This window comes from Stegostoma tigrinum, chromosome 36 (genome assembly GCF_030684315.1).
Source record: "Stegostoma tigrinum isolate sSteTig4 chromosome 36, sSteTig4.hap1, whole genome shotgun sequence".
Lineage (NCBI taxonomy): Eukaryota > Metazoa > Chordata > Chondrichthyes > Orectolobiformes > Stegostomatidae > Stegostoma > Stegostoma tigrinum.
The window spans coordinates 26,330,995-26,349,852 of NC_081389.1; the positions used below are offsets into that span (position 1 = coordinate 26,330,995).

Genomic DNA, 18,858 nt, shown 5'->3' on the forward strand with positions numbered 1-18,858 from the left:
CTTGAAGTGGGAGGAAGGGATGGGTGAGAGGAAGAACAGGTTAGGGAGGCAGAGACAGGTTGGACTGGTTTTGGGATGCAGTGGGTGGGGGGGGGAAGAGCTGGGCTGGTTGTGTGGTGCAGTGGGGGGAGGGGACGAACTGGGCTGGTTTTGGGATGCAGTGGGGGGGAGGGGGAGATTTTGAAGCTGGTGAAGTCCACATTGATACCATTGGGCTGCAGGGTTCCCAAGTAGAATATGAGTTGCTGTTCCTGCAACCTTCGGGTGGCATCATTGTGGCACTGCAGGAGGCCCAGGACGGACTTGTCATCTAAAGAATGGGAGGGGGAGTGGAAATGGTTTGTGACTGGGAGGTGCAGTTGTTTATTGCGAACCGAGCAGAGGTGTTCTGCAAAGCGGTCCCCAAGCCTCCGCTTGCTTTCCCCAACGTAGAGGAAGCCACAGTGGATACAGTATACCACATTGGCAGATGTGACAGGGCTGTTAAGAAGGCATGCAGTGTTTTAGCTTTTATTAATAGAGGGATTGAATTCCAGAACCAAGAGGTTATGCTGCAGCTGTACAAAACTCTAGTGTGGCCGCACTTGGAGTATTGTGTACGGTTCTGGTCACCGCATTATAAGAAGGATGTGGAAGCTTTGGAAAGGGTGCAGAGGAGATTTACTAGGATGTTGCCTGGTATGGAGGGAAGGTCTTACGAGGAAGGGCTGAGGGACTTGAGGCTGTTTTCATTAGAGAGAAAAAGGTTGAGAGGTGACTAAATTGAGACATATAAAATAATCAGAGGGTTAGATAGGGAGAGCCTTTTTCCTAGGATGGTGACGGCGAGCACGAGGGGGCATAGCTTTAAATTGAGGGGTGAAAGATACAGAACAGATGTCAGCGGTAGTTTCTTTACTCAGAGAGTAGTAAGGGCATGGAACGCTTTGCCTGCAACGGTAGTAGATTCGCCAACGTTAAGTACATTTAAGTCATCATTGGACAAGCATATGGAGATACATGGAATAGTGTAGGTTAGATGGGCTTCAAATTGGTATGACAGGTTGGCACAACATCGAGGGCCGAAGGGCCTGTACTGTGCTGTTATGTTCTATGTGCAGGTGAACATCTGCTTAATATGGAAAGTCATCTTGGGGCCTGCAATGGGGGTGAGGGAGGAGGTGTGGGGGCAAGTGTAGCACTTCCTGCGGTTGCAGGGGAAGGTGCCGGGTGTGGTGGGGTTGGAGGGGAGTGTGGAGTGGACAAGGGAGTCATGGAGAGAGTGGTCTCTCCGGAAAGCAGACAAGGGTGGGGATGGAAAAATGTCTTGGGTGGTGGGGTCGGATTGTAGATGGCAGAAGTGTTGGAGGATGATGCGTTGGATCCGGAGGTTGGTGGGGTGGTATGTGAGAACAAGGGGGATCCCCTTGGGACGGTTGCAGCAGGGGCAGGGTGTGAGGGATGTGTTGCGGAAAATGCGGGATACACGGTCAAGGGCGTTCTCGACCACTGCGGGGCAGAAAGTTGCAGTCCTTGAAGAACGTGGACATTTGGGATGTGCGAGAGTGGAATGCTTCATCCTGGGAGCAGATGTGGCGGAGGCGGATGAATTGGGAATAGGGGATGGAATTTTTGTGGGGGTTGGGTGGGAAGTGTATTCTAGGTAGCTGTGGGAGTCGGTGGGTTTGAAATGGACATCAGTTTCTGGCTGGTTGCCTGAGATGGAGACTGAGAGGTCCAGGAAGGTGAGGGATGTGCTGGAGATGGCCCAGGTGAACTTGAGGTTTCAGGGGGAAGGTGTTGGTGAAGTGGATGAACTGTTTGAGCTCCTCTTGGGAGCAAGATGTGGTGCCAATACAGTCATCAATGTAAGGGAGGAGGAGGTGGGGTTTGGGGCCTGTGTAGGGGCGGCAGAGGGACTGTTCCACGTAACCTACAAAGGGGCAGGCATAGCTTGGGCCCATGCGGGTACCCATGGCCACTCCTTTTGTCTGTAGGAAGTGGGAGGAAGCGAAAGAGGAGTTGTTGAGGGTGAGGACGAGTTCGGCTGGGCAGTTAACGGTGTTGGTGGAGGGTAACTGGTCAGGCCTGCAGGACAGGAAGAAGTGGAGGGCCTTGAGGCCATGTGCATGAGGAATACAGTTGTTTTGGGACTGGACGTGGTGAAAATGAGGTGTTGGGGGCCAGGGAATTGGATGTTCTGGAGGAGGTGGAGGGTGTGGGTGGAGTTCCTGGACCAAGGGGGAGAAAATGGAGTCCAGATAGGTGGAAATGAGTTTGGTGGGGCAGGAGCAGGCTGAGACAATAGGTCGACCAGGGCAGGTGGATTTGTGGATTTTGGGAAGGAGATAGAAACTCCCAAGAGGAGCTCGAACAGTTCATCCACTTCACCAACACCTTCCACCCCAACCTCAAATTCACCTGGGCCATCTCCAACTCATCCCTCACCTTCCTGGACCCCTGTCTCCATCTCAGGTAACCAGCTAGAGAAAGATGTCAATTTCAAACCCACCGACTCCCACAGCTACCTAGAATACACCTCCTCCCACCCAACCTCCTGCAAAAATTCCATCCCCTATTCCCAATTCCTGTGCCTCCGCCGCATCTGCTCCCAGGATGAGGCATTCCATTCCCGCACATCCCAGACGTCCATGTTCTTCAACGACTGCAACTTTCCGCCCCGCAGTGGTCGAGAACGCCCTGGACCACGTCTCCTGCATTTCTCGCAACACATCCCTCACACCTCGTCCCCGCAACAACCGCCCCAAGAGGATCTCCTCGTTCTCACATACCACCCCACCAACCTCCGGATACAACGCATCATCCTCCGACACTTCCGCCATCTACAATCCGACCCCACCACCCAAGACATTTTTCCATCCCCACCCTTGTCTGCCTTCCGGAGAGGCCACTCTCTCCGTGACTCCCTTGTCCGCTCCACACTCCCCTCGAACTCCACCGCACCCGGCACCTTCCCCTGCAACCGGAGGAAGTGCTACATTTTCCGCCCACACCTGCTTCCCTCACCCCCATCCCAGGCCCCAAGATAACTTTCCATATTAAGCAGAGGTTCACCTGTACGTCTGCCAATGTGGTATACTGTATCCACTGTACCTGCTGTGGCTTCCTCTACATTGGGGAAAGCAAGCGGAGGCTTGGGGACTGCTTTGCAGAACACCTATGCTCAGTTCGCAATAAACAACTGCACCTCCCAGTGGCGAACCATTTTAACTCCACCTCCCATTCCTTCGAAGACATATCCATCATGGGCCTCCTGCAGTGCCACAATGATGCCACCCGAAGGTTGCAGGAACAGCAACTCATGTTCCGCTTGGGAACCCTGCAGCCCAATGGTATCAATGTGGACTTCACCAGCTTCAAAATCTCCCCCTCCCCCCCACTGCATACCAAAACCAGCCCAGCTCGTCCCCTCCTCCCACTGCATCCCAAAACCAGTCCAGCTTATCCCCACCTCCTTAACCTGTTCTTCCTCTCACCTATCCCCTCCTCCCACCTCAAGCTGCACCTCCATTTTCTACCTACTAACTTCATCCTGCCTCCTTGACCTGTCCGTTCTCCCTAAACTGACCTATCTCCTCCCTACCTCCCCACCTAACTTCTTTTCTCTCCATCTTCGGTCAGCCTCCCCCTCTCTCCCTATTTATTTCAGAACCTTCTCCCCAACCCCCTCTCTGATGAAGGGTCTAGGCCCGAAATGTCAGCTTTAGTGCTTCTGAGATGCTGCTTGGCCTGCTGTGTTCATCCAGCTTCACACTTTGTTATCCTGATCTCTCAAACTGGGCATCTTACAAGGTAACAACACCTCCATACAACATAGAGATAAGTCGGTATTTTGTTTAGAAACAGTCACGTTTTAAATTAAAGATATTGGATTAAAGTTTTTGGAATGCTTTTATGTACAATGATAAGTAGGTACAGGATACAGGTAAGTAACAGTACAAAGGAGCTGAAGGGCACAGAATTAAAGTTTCAGCTTGCTTGCTGATAGAGCTCTCTGTTTGTTTTGCTTCTTGGCTCCCATCTTGGCTCCTCTCAACTCAGCTTTCACTTGATCTTGTAACTGGGAGAAAAAGGCCTTTGACGACCGTAGAGTTTTGTCTTTTCCTTCATCCTTGAATAGTTAAAAACAAAATAGAGGTAGAAGTTCATTTTATAATAGAAACGTTAACTTTCAAACCACACCCCCCCAAAACCCGGAATTACATGAGAAATCAAAGGCAAGGAGATTGCAGAATTTTCCACATACTGCTTCATATAAAATCTATTACAGTAAACAGAAGGCTTCTTTTTTGAGTACTGATGCCTCAGGCAGTATCAAAAGGAGAGACTTTACCAAAGTAGATAAAACAGTACATGACCATTAAATGGTAGGATATATACAAAAATGAGCAAGTACTGCAAAGAGGTATGATAAGTGAATTGAATCAAGCATTAGAGAGAATGTTGGAAATACAAGTCAGAAAGGATAGGATAGGATAGGCTGACAATTCAGATTGCCTCTACACAATGACCTGACTATAAATGTGATGGTGAAAGAACTGCTGTGTATTTTCTGACAAGGATTTCTTTGAAACTACTGGACAGGAATTTTGAGTAGGAACTGATATGAATTAAATGACATGAATCAGGAGAATGATGGAGAAACTTAGAAGGTTTGGTAGTGTAAAATAGAATTAATGTTTCAAATCTAGTATATTGCAGTTTCTCCGCATTTCACCAAGTATATTTCAGATTTCCAGCATCCACAGTATTTTGCTTTTATTCTAATGGGGATAGTGTTTGAAATTTTGATGCAGTACATGGAAGGAAGCTAGTCCAAATATTTTGTAAAGGAAACACTTGCTGTGAATAGGAATAATGGAACTCACAGAGATTATATACCAAATTGAGCAATCATTGAAATGAAACAAAACATGGTAAAATTAATTTAATCTCTGCATCTCTCATTCGTTGACAGACATTAAACAGTCTCATTACACTATATAAAAACCAGAAGAACTGTGGATGCTGTAAGTCAGAAACAAAAACAGAAGTTGTAGGAGAAGCCCAGTAGGTCTGAAAGCATCTGTGAAGAGAAATCAGAGTTAATGTTTCAGGACCAGCGACTAGTTCTGAGAAAGGCTCACTGGACCTGAAACGTTAACTCTTGATTTCTCTTCACAGATGCTGATAGACCTACTGAGCTTTTCCAGCACTTGTGTTTTTGAGTCTGCTTACACCACTGCCTGCACCAGATGTTCATCAACCAACGACAGCGCTCACCTTCAACAACGTTGCCTTTCCTCCCTGGGTCAATTTTCTCAATTTTTCAGCATTCTTTTCCTTCACTTGCTTATTACTCAGCTTCACATTCAGCTTCTCCAACACCTTCTGATGTGCTTCCTTTTCCTTCAGTCGGAGACGCTTCAGTTTCTTTTTCTTCCTTCTGTCTCGTTTCTTGTCCGTTGCTGTCTTTTCTGTGGCTCCCTGGAGTTTTCCAGCTTGGCCCTTCTCCTGCAATTATTAGGCCAGTATTCATACAAGACAGACTCTACAGACTCCCGTCATCACACCATTTCTCCCAGTACAGTCTCACTGATACTGTGATTTTGCAGCACAGCCAATCAAATGTATTGAATCTGAACTATAAACAGCTTTGTAGTCAACACAATCATGATCCCATTCTTAACTGTGGAATCACTAACACAGCTGGTAGCAGAGGTCTAAGCTTGAGTTCACCTCTAAAAACAAAAAAGTGTGGAGGCTGATGTTGCAACCCTTCCCCAACAGTTATCAGTTAAAAAGGATTGGGCAAAGTGGGACTCAGTGCCATTCCATGGACAGCCTTAGTACCATTTAGCTTTGTATTATCTTCCTCTTTCATCTCTTACCTTGATTTCTTCTGGTGCTAGCAGAGTAGCATCACTAGCATTCACTGGTGCTACCTCCTCCATACAGATAGATGGCAGGTTAGAGACCACCTTCACTTCAGGCACGGGCTGGCAAAAGAAAAAAATGTGCTAAAAGCTGACCCCAATCACTGGGACAGTTTAAACATACTATTCTCCCACCCCCCGCTGACAACTGGGAGGACACAGTTCAATAGTTAGTGTGAGCTGCACAGTGCATGAGTGTTCACTGTGAGTGACTTATCCTCTGGATGTGGCAGGTACTGATTTTTGCACCACACAAAGAACTGAGGGGTGGTGTAAACCTGCCCCTATGACAAATGGGAGATGATCTAGATAGCAAGTGCAGTCAATTACACAAACCACAAGATTTATATGTTGAATGAGAGTGGTTGAATTGTAGACATTTATTTTTCAGTGTCTGAATCCAAAACTTTCAGTTCTACCCCAGCACTGAGGGGGAGTATGTGCTTTTTTAGCAGTTCTGTTTGACAGTTTTCTCTCATTAACACTTGAAATTAGCATGCAATTGTATCTTAGGAATTGCTTGCATGCTTCCACATCCAGTGATCATTCTTACTGTGTGAGCCTCAAATCGAGGGATATCCAACCCTGTATTCCAGCAGGGGTCAAAGCAGATGATGTGCCAGCTGAAGCACATTGTGGTTCACCTTTGGTTTCACCTAGCTGCAATTAACTAAATCAACACACTATAGAAATGCAGCTGATCTGATTGCTCCAGCAGCCAGCCTGCTCCAGTGGAGTGAAAGTCATGTTATCAAATAATACATCAGGCAAAATGACCATCCACTGGGTGCTGATGTAGTGTGGGAGTAGACAAAGGCCAAAAACTTACAGTGATACAATCACGCAGATCATGCTTGTCTCTAATTTTCAGTTTCTTTTACTCACTGGTTTGGGTGTGAACTGGAAATTTGAGAGTGCATCCAGTTTAAGGAATAGGGAATCCATCAACTTCTGGATCTCAGCATGCTGCACATTTTCCTCCACTTCAGATGTTTGCTGCAATTGCAAGAGTTCAATTATAAATATGACATATTTATAGCCATGTGACAACTACGTAATCTCACAGACCAATATGCTCTTAACCTTTGATCTCACCGTTTACTCACAAGGTGCTGTCACTGAAGGAGAGTTCCTTATGGTTCTGATTTCTCACTGGGATACAGTTCCTGAAGGTGATGGCTCTCACTGGAGATACAGTTCCTGAAGGTGATGGCTCTCGCTGGGATACAGTTCCTGAAAGTGATGGCTCTCACTGGGATACAGTGCTGAGCCTCACTAGGAAAACAGTTCCTGCAGGCGCTGACTCTTCCTGGGAGGAATCAGTACCTGAAGGCGTTGACTTTCACAGGGGACAGTTTCATTGGAATCATTCTAGTGTTACACACATGAATATTTAGGTGTGTTATACCAATCAGCAAGTTTTTCTTTTCCTTTACTCTTTCATAGGATGGGGGTATCACTGGCAATTCCACAGTTGTTGCCCATCTCTCACTGCACTTGAACTGAGCAGCTTTCTGATCATTTTAGAAGCATTGCCACAGGTTTGAGGTGACATTTAGGCCAAGCCATGTAAGGATGGCAGGTTTTCCTCCGAAACATGAGAGCGCCAGAATAGGATTTTATAAAAATTCATGACAATTATCTTGGTTACCACAACCGAGACTATCTTTATACCTCAAACTAATTAATGTTAATTGCACAAGTTTCTGTCATGAACGCATAGCCCCAGGTTATTAGTCTAGACTTATTGATTACTTGTCTAAGGACATTACTGTTATGCCATTGTTTCCCCTAAGTGAGTGTTGCCAGGGTATTAATAGTGCTCGGCATCAACACTGAGCCAGATACTCTGCCCTGTTTCATGGTTTCCTGTTATTCCTATATTAAAAGCTACAGCACAATGTCTTCTTCAAATCCAATTAACTCCGGTGACTTTTAGTGGGTTTTGTGATTATCTAAGATTATTACCTGAGTTTGCTTTCGATATTCTTGCTCATAAACTTCAGCCAAGCTCAGTTTGCTTTTCTCATGGTCCAAGGTGAGTCTCTTCTTATATTCAAAGACCTCTTCTTTTGGTCTTTCCTTACGTACAACATCATCCCAAGCCTGTAACACACGGTACATAATGCTTACCCATTGATAACTGATCGCTGTACATCAAGTGGCTGCCAATTAAGAACTTATAAAAGAAAACTGTGCAGAGAACTAGACCAATTACCCATGGTTGTAAACCATTCAGAAACAAAGTTGTGGAAAATTGATTGTTTGAAGGAGACTAAATATATCAATTCCAAACATTCACCTGATCAATCTTGGTTGAAGCAGAAAATGCTGAACATGCATATCAACCCACAAAGCAAGTGGGAATGAATATTTGGGAAGGGAACCTATTGCCACAGCTCCAGGTCCTGTCAAACTGATATGTTTGCAGATGATAGTCCTTCCTTCATGCCCCTCTTTGGCCAACTGGTCCCCAATATGTGTTCTAAGATTTTGACATTTCTGATTGGCAGACAGCTATTTTATCCCTGAACATACAGGCTTCTCTCTGGACTGATTTTTCGCAGTTGCGTTTTCCTTTGTTTTTGCCTCATCTTTAACTATAGCAATGGCGTTAAATTATTAAATCAAATGTCAACCACGTGACAAAGCATTTCCTTTCCAACAATGATGAGACATATTCTCCATTGTGAAACATTGTACTGACGCTTAGTTTAATATTGTGGGCTCACCTTTGATCTTCTGACCAATGAAATCATTTGATTTGTACTGGCCTCTGATATCCTATTTATCATTTTGACCAGCTCTATGAACATCCCCTCCATCTCTCTGCTCTTGCTTATGAAATAAAACAGCATGTTTTGAATCTAATTACATAAACATGCCTCCCAGATCCCAGGATGAGAAACATCTATTTCCACTAGGGCGACTGCAGCATTTAAAGCATACATTTCATTATAAATTTTACATATATAAGAAACGTTAATCCTACTTCAAAAACTCTACTTCCATTTTTAAAATTTCATTAATTTTATTGTCTATTATTTGCATTTTTAGTTTGTGTTTTCCACTTTGCTCTATTTTTGGTTAACCTATTTTCCTATGTTGTATGTTTGTTTTAACAAGAACTCCAGTGGGTGAAACGTAAATACATCATTTTTGGCAATGCACAAGCTCCCCGTGCAATTAGGCTCCGATGTGCACAGTTAGAATGTTCCAATCTATTAGTTGCTAGACACACCAGGCTATATGGCACAAACCATTGGCTCTAACTTCACAGATATTTTCCGACAGTACCTGGGGAAAATTGCCAACCTAACAGAAAAGTTGATCCAGGAGGGACTGACAAAAATGTCCACTTACCTGGTCTTTAATCCTCTGGATAATGATATCCTCCAGTTTAAGTGTCGTCTCCTCAGTGATTACTGGAGCTGAGGAACAGATACAAAAAGGAGCACAAAATCAATATAAAGTTAACTGCAACACAGTTCAAAATTTCAAGTCAATGATTCTTTATCTGAATTATGAACTTTGATGAAAGGTTACTGACCTAAAACTCTTTTTCTTTGCATACATGCTATCTAACCTGCTGTGGATTTTCATTTTTAATTTCAGACTTCCAGTTTCCACAGTGTACCATTTTTCCATAGCACAGCTTAAAGCTTTGTCCATGAAGACACACACACACACACACACACACACACACTAAAAACATAATGGTGTCGAATGAACATCCCCCAATCCCCCGTAAGTTCAAGGTTATTGTGTGGAGGTGAGGCTTACCCTTCCTAACTGCATGGTCAAACTGGAGGTCCTCCTCCAGCAGGCTGTTCTCTGGTCGTTTCTGGGCACTGACCTCTCCCAGAAGCTGCCAAGGCTTCTGCTCCAAGAAAGATTGTTCCAGCTGTTGGATTTGTGCATTCATCTGGAGGAAACAAAATACAGCACAATGCTGGTTACCTGTGAATTACGTTATGCAGAGGTCACAGGCTGGAGACCAGTAATTCCACACAAACACTCCACATTCTGAGGACAATAAGCAGTAATCTGTATTCCGTACCATCATTTAGTTCCATTAGCCACTAATCTGAACATTACACTTCAATTACTAACTCCACAACCTCTGAATCCTGAGTAAAGATTACTCTCTGTCCAGATATCTTTGAGTTAATCTTGAAGGCAAAGCCTTCAATCACATGTAACAGTTTGCTTGTAGCTACTCTGTCCAATCTTTTCATGATTTTAAACATTATTACATAACTTCTAATTACAAGATCTGCAATGACTTTCAAAAGCAAATGTTGTGGATCCTGAAAATCTGAAATTAAAACAGAAAACATTGGAAATACTCAACAGATTAGGCAGCATCTGTGGAGGGAAACACCTGATTTCTGAAATAGCACTTCTGTTTCCCCAAAAATTTAAACTCATATTTAAATTTCTTCACATCATTCTCATTCCTATCCCCATAACCTTCTTCAGCTGCTTCCAGCCCACACTAACAGTAATATCTTTAGCTACATATGCCCCAAGTAGCAGAGATTCCTCTAAATTTCTCCCTTCTGAAACTGCCTTCTCAAACCTCAGCTCTCTGACAAAACCATTGGTCATCTTCCTAATAACTTTTTTGTGGTTCCTCTAGATTGTGTGTTGTACACAGGGGATACATTTCAGGAATTTATTTAAGGTGAAATGTTGTGCTGGATATTGTGCCCTATCCATGTATTTACTGTAATTCCAATAAACACCTTTTCTTGTCGTTGCTCGAAAGTTGATTTTGTCTCTTCTGGTTTGTTTCTTCCTCTCATGTCAGCTAATTCCTCCCCATCAGTGTCATCTGGCAGGTTAAAGTGAACTTTCCGATGTGTCCCTTTGGTGTCTTGGTCACACACGAACTTGGCCATCTCCTGGTTTCTGGATCATAGAAAGGAACGCAAATTAGGCAAAATTAATTAATACAATATATAAGTACAGTAGTTGGTAAGAAGAATATATCTATTTTCAGTGCATCGACCAATGGACACACAGTTGTAGGCATTCATGGGATTATTACAGAATACTCAGAATAAGTATATTCCTACTATATAAAAAAGGATAACACACCATCTTTAGTTAACTAAAGTAGTTATGGAAAGCATGATACTCAAGGAGGAAAACCTATAACTGTGAAATGAAGTGTGGCAAGTCAGATGATTCACCAGAATATAAAGAATGGTAGAAAATGACTAGGTTAATTAGGAGGAAGAAATGAGAGTATGAGAGAAAGCTAGCTAGAAATATAAAAATGGACAGTGAGAATGTCCAGATACTTAAAAGATAAAAAGTAGACTGAGCGTTAGTCCTCTAGTGGGGGAATTGGGAGCTAATGATAGATAAGGAAGTGGGAGAAAATTTTGCTTGTTTGCTCACCATAGAAAGTACAAATTTAACCTTTCATTAATAGCTGTAAATCAAAAGGTAAAAAGGGAGACAGGAACTTAAGTGACATGACATTCACCAGGGAAGTTTTACTAAGCAAACTGGTGGAAAGGTGGGGTGACTAGTCTGTGTCCAGATGGACTCCATTCGAGAATCTTAAAAATAGATTGCGAATGAGGTAGTAGATGTGTTTGTGCCAAATTTCCAAAATTCCCTAAATTTAGGAAAAGTTCCATCAAACTGCAAAGTAGCAAATATAACCCCTTATTCGATAAGGCAGGGAGACAGAAAATAAGAAACTACAGGCAAGATAGTTTGATGTCTGCCATAGCTCAGAAGGGGGATGGGAAACTGAGGCGTAGTTCTAGTACACAGGAGGATGAGTGTAGGGAGGACATGGACAGGACCTCACTGTCACAAGAGTGTGCTGGCAGACGGCAAGATGGGTTGAAGTGTGTCTACTTTAACGCCAGGAGTATCCGGAATAAGGTGGGTGAGCTTGCAGCTTGGATAGGTACCTGGAACTTCGATGTTGTGGCCATTTCGGAGACATGGATAGAGCAGGGTCAGGAATGGATGTTGCAGGTTCCAGGGTTTAGATCTTTCATTAAGGTCAGGGAAGGTGGTAAAAGAGGGGGAGGTGTGGCTTTGTTAGTCAAGGACAGTATAACGGTGGCTGAAAGAACTTTTAATGAAGACTTGTCTAGTGAGGTGGTATGGGCTGAGGTCAGAAACAGGAGGGGAGAGGTCACACTGGGAGTTTATTATAGGCCTCCGCAAAGTTCCAGAGATGTGGAGGAGAGGATTGGCAAAACTATTCTGGGCAGGAGTGCAAGGAACAGGGTGGTCATTATGGGAGACTTTAACTTCCCTAACATTGACTGGAAATGCTATAACTCTAGTACGTCGGATGGATCAGTTTTTGTCCAATGTGTGCAGGAGGGTTTCCTGACTCAGTATGTCGAAGGGCCGACCAGAGAGGAGGCCACACAGGATCTGGTACTTGGTAATGAACCAGGTCAGGTGTTTGATTTAGTGGTAGGTTGGAGAAAGTGACCATAATTCGGTTATGTTTACTTTAGCAATGGAAAGGGATAGGAACATGCCACAGGGCAAGAGTTATAGATGGGGGAAGGGCAATTATAATGCGATTAGGCAAGACTTAGGAGGCGTAGAATGGGTTAGCAAAATGCAGGGGATGGGGGCAATCAATGTGGAGTTGATTTAAGGAACAGATATTGCGTGTCCTTGATAGATATGTCCCTGTCAGGCAGGGAGGAAGCGATAAGGTAAGGGAACCGTGGTTTACTAAAGAAATTGTATCTCTTGTTAAGTTGAAGAGGGAAGCTTACGTGACGATGAGACGAGATGGTCGAGATGAGGCGATGGAGAGTTACAGATTAGCTAGAAAGGATTTAAAGAGAGAGTTAAGAAGAGCAAGGAGGGGACATGAGCTGACATTAGCAGGTAGAACAAAGGAGAACCCTAAAGCTTTCTATAGGTATGTGAGGAATAAGAGGATGACGAGGGTAGGAATAGGGGCAGTGAAAGACAGAAGTGGGAAGTTGTGTGTGGACCCTGTGGAGATCAGAGAGGCGCTAAATGATTAGTTCTCATCTGTTTTCACTGAGGAACAGGAGAATATTGTAGAGGAGACAACTGAGTTACGGGCTACTAGAATTGAAAGGATTAAGGTTAGTAACGAGGAAGTGTTACCAATTGTAGAAGGTGTGAAGGTAGATAAATCCTGTGGGTCGGATGGGATTTTTCCGAGGATTGTCTGGGAAGCTAGGGAGAAGGTGGCGGAGTCTTTGGCCTTGATCTTTCAGTCCTCATTGTTTACAGGTTTAGTACCAGAGGACTGGAGGATTGCAAATGTTATGCCCTTGTTCAAGAAGGGCAGTAGGAATGGCCCAGGTAATTATAGACCAGTGAGCCTTACGTCTGTTGTAGGAAAAGTTTTGGAAAGGATTATAAGAGATAGGATTTATAATCATCTAGCAAGCAACAATTTGATTGGAGATAGTCAGCATGGATTTGTCAAGGGCAGGTCATGTCTCACAAACCTCATTGAGTTTTTTGAGAAGGTGACCAACCATGTGGATGAGGGTCGGGCAGTTGATGTGGTGTACATGGACTTCAGTAAAGCCTTTGAGAAGGTTCCACATGGTAGGCTATTGGAGAAAATACAGAGGCACGGGATTGAGGGAGATTTAACAGTTTGGATTAGAAACTGGCTTTCTGTAAGAAGGCAACAAGTGGTAGTTGATGGAAAATATTCAGCCTGGAGTCCGGTTACTAGTGGTGTGCCTCAAGGATCTGTTTTGGGACCACTGCTGTTTGTCATTTTTATAAATGACTTGGACGCAGGCATGGGTGGATGGGTTAGTAAGTTTGCAGATGACACTAAAGTCGGTGGAGTGGTGGACAGTGTGGAAGAATGTTGCAGGTTGCAGGGAGACTTGGATAAGCTGCAGAATTGGGCTGAAAGGTGGCAGATGGAGTTTAATGTGGATAAATGTGAGGTGATTCACTTTGGGAAGAATAATAGGAAGGCAGAATACCGGGTCAATGGAAAGATTCTTGGTAGTGTCGATGTGCAGAGGGATCTTGGTGTCCATGTACATAGATCCCTGAAAGCTGCCACCCAGGTTGATAGTGCTGTTAAGATGGCTTACGGTGTGTTAGGTTTTATTAGTAGAGGGATTGAGTTCCAGAGCCATGATGTCATGCTGCAACTGTACAAAACGCTAGAGTGGCCTCATTTGGAATACTGCGTGCAGTTCTGGTCGGCCAATTACAGGAAGGATGTGGAAGCATTAGAAAAGGTGCAGAGGAGATTTACCAGGATGTTGCTTGGTCTGGAGCGCAGGCCCAATGAAGAAAGGCTGAGGGACTTGGGTCTGTTCTCATTGGAGAGAAGGAGGCTAAGAGGGGATTTAATAGAGACATACAAGATGATCAGAGGATTAGATGGGGTGAACAGTGAGAGTCTTTTTCCGAGGATGATGACTTCAGCTTGTACAAGGGGGCATAGCTACAAATTGAGGGGTGGTAGATTTAAGACAGATGTCAGAGGCAGTTTCTTTACTCAGAGAGTGGTAAGGACGTGGAACGTCCTGCCTGCCTATGCAGTGAACTCAGCCACATTAGGGGCATTTAAACAGTTCTTGGATAAGCATGTGGATAATGATGGGATAGTGTAGGGGGAGGAGCTTAGATTAGTTCACAGGTCGGCGCAACTTCGAGGGCCGAAGGGCCTGTTCTGCGCTGTATTAGAACATAGAACATAGAACAGTACAGCACAGAACAGGCCCTTCAGCCCACGATGTTGTGCCAACCATTGATCCTCATGTATGCACCCTCAAATTTCTGAGACCATATGCATGTCCAGCAGTCTCTTAAATGACCCAAAATGACCTTGCTTCCACAACTGCTCAACGCATTCCATGCTCTCACAGCACTCTGTGTAAAGAACCCGCCTCTGACATCCCCTCTATACTTTCCTCCAACCAGCTTAAAACTATGACCCCTCGTGTTAGCCATTTCTGCCCTGGGAAATAGTCTCTGGCTATCAACTCTATCTCTGCCTCTCATTATCTTGTATACCTCAATATGTCCCCTCTCCTCCTCCTTTTCTCCAATCAAAAAAGTCCGAGCTCAGTCAACCTCTCTTCATAAGATAAGCCCTCCAGTCCAGGCAGCATCCTGGTAAACCTCCTCTGAACCCTCTCCAAAGCATCCACATCTTTCCTAATAATAGGGCGACCAGAACTGGACGCATTTGTTCTATGTTCTATAGGGAAGGGGTTAGAATGGATCATTTGGAACTCAAGGTAATCAGGAAGAATCAGAGATAGCACAGTATGGAGCTGGAGGAGCACAGCAGGCCAGGCAGTATCAGAGGAGCAGGAAAGTTGATGTTTCAGGTCAGGACCCTTCTTCAAGAAGAGTCAGAATTGTTATTTTGAAGGAAAATCATGTTTAACTAATATATCAGACTTCAACGAAGAGTTATGCACTGTGCATAAAGGAGAGCAAGTGGACATATTTGGATTTTCAGGTGACATTTGATAAGGTGCCACATTATATACAAGGTAATATATTAACATGGATAAAAGACTGGCTGACTGGCAGAAAGTACATAAATGAGTCTGTTATAGATTGGCAGGATTTGACAATTAGAGTCTTGCAATTGGGCCACAAACTTTTACAATTTTTGAAGGTTTTCCTGCCTTCTTGAATAAGGGGTTGTATTTGCTACTTTTCTACTGGACAAAAGGCAGCAACTGCAAACACACTGTGCTGGCCATATCTAGAGGCGTCCAGACAAAGTCTGGCAATAGTCACTTGGATCACATATGGAACCAAGGAACCAGAAAACGTATAAATTATGTTTATATTCCTGGGTGACAGATGGTCCTGTTGAGGTGTTTTATATTCCAACTGTGGCACACCAAACAGGTGGACAAAAATCATTGTTTCTGCCAGTCATATGAACTGTCGTTGAGGCTGGGTTGGGAATTTAGATCAATAATTGGAGAATTGAATGCAGTGCTCTATGGCCTTTTAGGCTTAGGGTTTAAGATAATCAACCTCAGAAAACATACTCAGCCATTTCTTCCTCCTGCTCAAATCCTTCTGGTTCTGGTTCCTCTTCTGCCTCAACACTTTCAGTCTCCGCATCGTCATCTTTCACCATGGGTTTCTCACCCTCAACTGGGTCAAAGAAATCCTGGTACTGTAGGTTCTGGAACTCTTCAAACAAGAAACAAAACTCAATCTGTAAAAACGTGACTAGTTTCACCTTACAACATTACTCTACACAATGTGCAGCATTCAGCGCAGATAGCATGAGACAGAGGAGGAGCTGGAGAGACAGAGAGAGAGAGAGAGAGAGAGAGGGAGAGAGAGAGAGAGAGAAACAGAGTGACAGATACAGATGTGAGGGCCTTCCTGAAAGGGAGCTCATGTTTTGACCAATTTATTAGGTTTTTTTTGAGGAAGTCTCAACTAGAATGGAAAGATGCAAACCAATATACTTATTGGATTTCCAGATATTGTTTGAGAAGGTACCTCATAAAAGATTAAGTCATAACATAAGAGCCCATGGTGTCATAGATACTACACTGACATACTACGCATACTGGGCAGAACAGTGGCTCAGCGGTTAGCACTACTGCCTCAGTGCAGGGATCTGGGTTTGATTCCAACCTTGGGTGACTGTCTGTGTGGAATTTGCACGTAACTCCCATGTCTGTGTGGGTTTCCGCTGGGTGCTCTGGTTTCCTCCCACAGTCCAAAGATGTGCAAGTTAAATGGACGAGCCACTTTAAATTGTCCATAGTGTTCAGGGATGTGTAGGTTAGGCGCATTAGCCACAGGAAATGCAGTGTTATAGGGATAGGGTAGGGAATGGGTCTGAGTGGGATGCTCTTCAGAGGGTCGGTATGGATTTGTTAGGCCGAATGGGATGTTTCCACACTGTGGGGATTCTATGAAATCTATACGGATAAATAAATGGCTAATGGGCAGAAAATGCCAAGTTGCGACAAGAAGTTCATTTTCAGGTTGTTGGCATGTAACCAGTGGAATTGTAAAGGGTCAGTGTTAGGACTGCAACTGTTTACAATATATCGGAGTAAGGAAATGAATGTACTGTAGCTACATTTACAGAGGACTCAAAAATAGGTCGAAAAGCAAGTTGCAAGAGGAATACAAACAATTACAGAGATATTGATAAATAAAATGTGGGCAAAATGTTGGTAAATGGAGTATAACGTGGCAAAACATGAAGTTATTCATTTGAAAACAAAAGAATAGCATTATTTAAATGGAGAGAAACCACATAAAGCTGCAACAGAAAGGGACTTGGGGTAAGTTGTGCACGAAACACAAAGCTAGCACACATGTGCCGCAGGTAATCAGGAAGGCAATTGGAATGTTGGCCCTTATTTCAAGGGAGTTGGAGTATAAAAGTTGAGAAGTCTTACTGCAACCGTACAAGGTATTGGTGAAATTACATCCAGAATACTAAACAGTTTTGGTCCCCTTCTTTAAAGAAAGTTATCATTTCATTGGAGGCAGTTCACAGAAGGCTCAATAGGGTGATCCTCAGCATGGATTGGCCACTCAATGTAATTCAGATATCTTTGAGACAGATTGGCATCTTGGGGGTTTGACAGGGTAAACACTGAGATATTTCTCTTCATAAGACTATAAGAAATAAGAACAGGAGTAGACAGTTCAGAGCCTTGAGCCTGCTCTGCTTTCAATGGGATCATGGTTGATCCAACACTCACATCTATCTTTCTGCATTCTCTCCATAATCTTAGATTCTTGGTCAGGTGAATCAATCTGCCTTGGCCTTAAATATACAAAAGGACTCTGCCCTCTCAGTTCTCTATTCCAAAAGCTCTCAGCCCTCAGAAGAAATTTCTCTTTGTCTCAGCTTAAACTGGTGCTTCTTTATTCTCAGTCTCTGTTGTCTCGTCCCAGACTCTCCCATCAGGGGAAACATCTTCCTAGCATTTATCTCGCTGTGCAGAGGTGGAGTGGGGAGGGGGGGGGGGGGGGGGGGGGGAGAAAGGGGTGTGTGTGTGTGTAAGAAGAGGCGGGGGGGGGGAGAGGCAGGGGGGGGGGAGGAGAGCGAGGCGGGGGGGGAGGAGAGGCGGCGGGGGGGGAGGAGAGCGAGATCGAGAGGGCGAGCAGGTCTGTCGAGGAGCAGGGGTTGGAGAACAGAGATCAGTGCTATTGGGAGCAGGGCTTCTCACTGTCATGGTGCAGGGGGCAGGGCCATGTAGTAAAGCAGATTACTGGGGTAATGTTGTTACCTTTCTTTTAGTCTTTAATTTGGGGACAAGCTCTTCATCTTCAGAGGGAATATCTTCAAAATAATTAATTTCATCATCATTTTTCTGCTTATCATTTTCTTTTTCAAATTTCTCTAAAAAATTTTCCATTTCTGAAAGTCTAAAAAATTTATCATCTAGTTCAGAGCTGCCAATAAATCCTGAGTTCTTCTCCTGGACTTTAGTCTTTTTCTCAACTTCATCAATATCGACGTCAAAGTCAGAGTCTTCACCACTAAGCTTTTCAGTTTCTGAGCCTTTATCGGAGTCTTTTCTCTTTACTCTTTGTAACTCTTCCTGTTTTCCAACATTGCCCTCTGTTATTTCATCATCTTCTGTAAACTCATTTTCCAACTTTTCCTCAGGAGTGTCAAGCTCCACGTTTTCTGTTTCAATCAGCTTGATAATAGATGCCTGCTGCAAAGCAGACACTGTATCTTTAAAATAATTTAAGACTGAATTGTTCTGCAGTTCAATCTCCTGCCAGATCTGCTCTTCATCAAATTGTTCTACGACCAGCTCTTTCAGTGGACTACCAGCAAGAAAATCTGCTTCTTGACTTTTTTGCAAATCATATAGTGTCTTCGTGAGAAGTGTGAGGTCTGATGCCAAGCCATCCTCTACACTAGGAGATGGAAGGGATAATGTTAAATCCATAATGTCACCCTAACAAA

At 44.0% G+C, this 18,858-nt stretch overlaps 2 protein-coding genes across 3 annotated transcripts in view; one reads left to right on the top strand and one right to left on the bottom strand.

Annotated features, from left to right (window-relative positions):
- apba2b (amyloid beta (A4) precursor protein-binding, family A, member 2b) overlaps nt 1–18,858 on the top strand; it is a 164,989-nt gene that overhangs the window by 615 nt on the left and 145,516 nt on the right. The gene's annotated exons all lie outside the window — the stretch shown is intronic.
- On the bottom strand, nt 3,873–18,841 carry mphosph10 (M-phase phosphoprotein 10 (U3 small nucleolar ribonucleoprotein)). The gene is made up of 10 exons (XM_059640202.1): nt 18,167–18,841; nt 15,944–16,089; nt 10,664–10,829; nt 9,699–9,840; nt 9,279–9,346; nt 7,884–8,021; nt 6,801–6,911; nt 5,871–5,978; nt 5,263–5,493; nt 3,873–4,111 (listed from the first exon to the last, which is right to left on the bottom strand). Exons 1-10 carry the CDS (start codon nt 18,839–18,841, stop codon nt 3,962–3,964), a joined length of 1,935 nt encoding a protein of 644 aa, XP_059496185.1. The 3' UTR covers nt 3,873–3,961.

What these genes read in the sequence shown, in the direction of transcription:
- mphosph10 (XM_059640202.1), bottom strand. Translation starts at nt 18,841, where the DNA reads ATGGATTTAACATTATCCCTTCCATCTCCTAGTGTAGAGGATGGCTTG. An exon ending in AATTAAAGACTAAAAGAAAG is followed by an intron (nt 16,090 to 18,166) that starts GTAACAACATTA and finishes TTGTTTGAAGAG; the next exon opens with TTCCAGAACCTACAGTACCA. An exon ending in CAGGAGGAAGAAATGGCTGA is followed by an intron (nt 10,830 to 15,943) that starts GTATGTTTTCTG and finishes TCTATGATCCAG; the next exon opens with AAACCAGGAGATGGCCAAGT.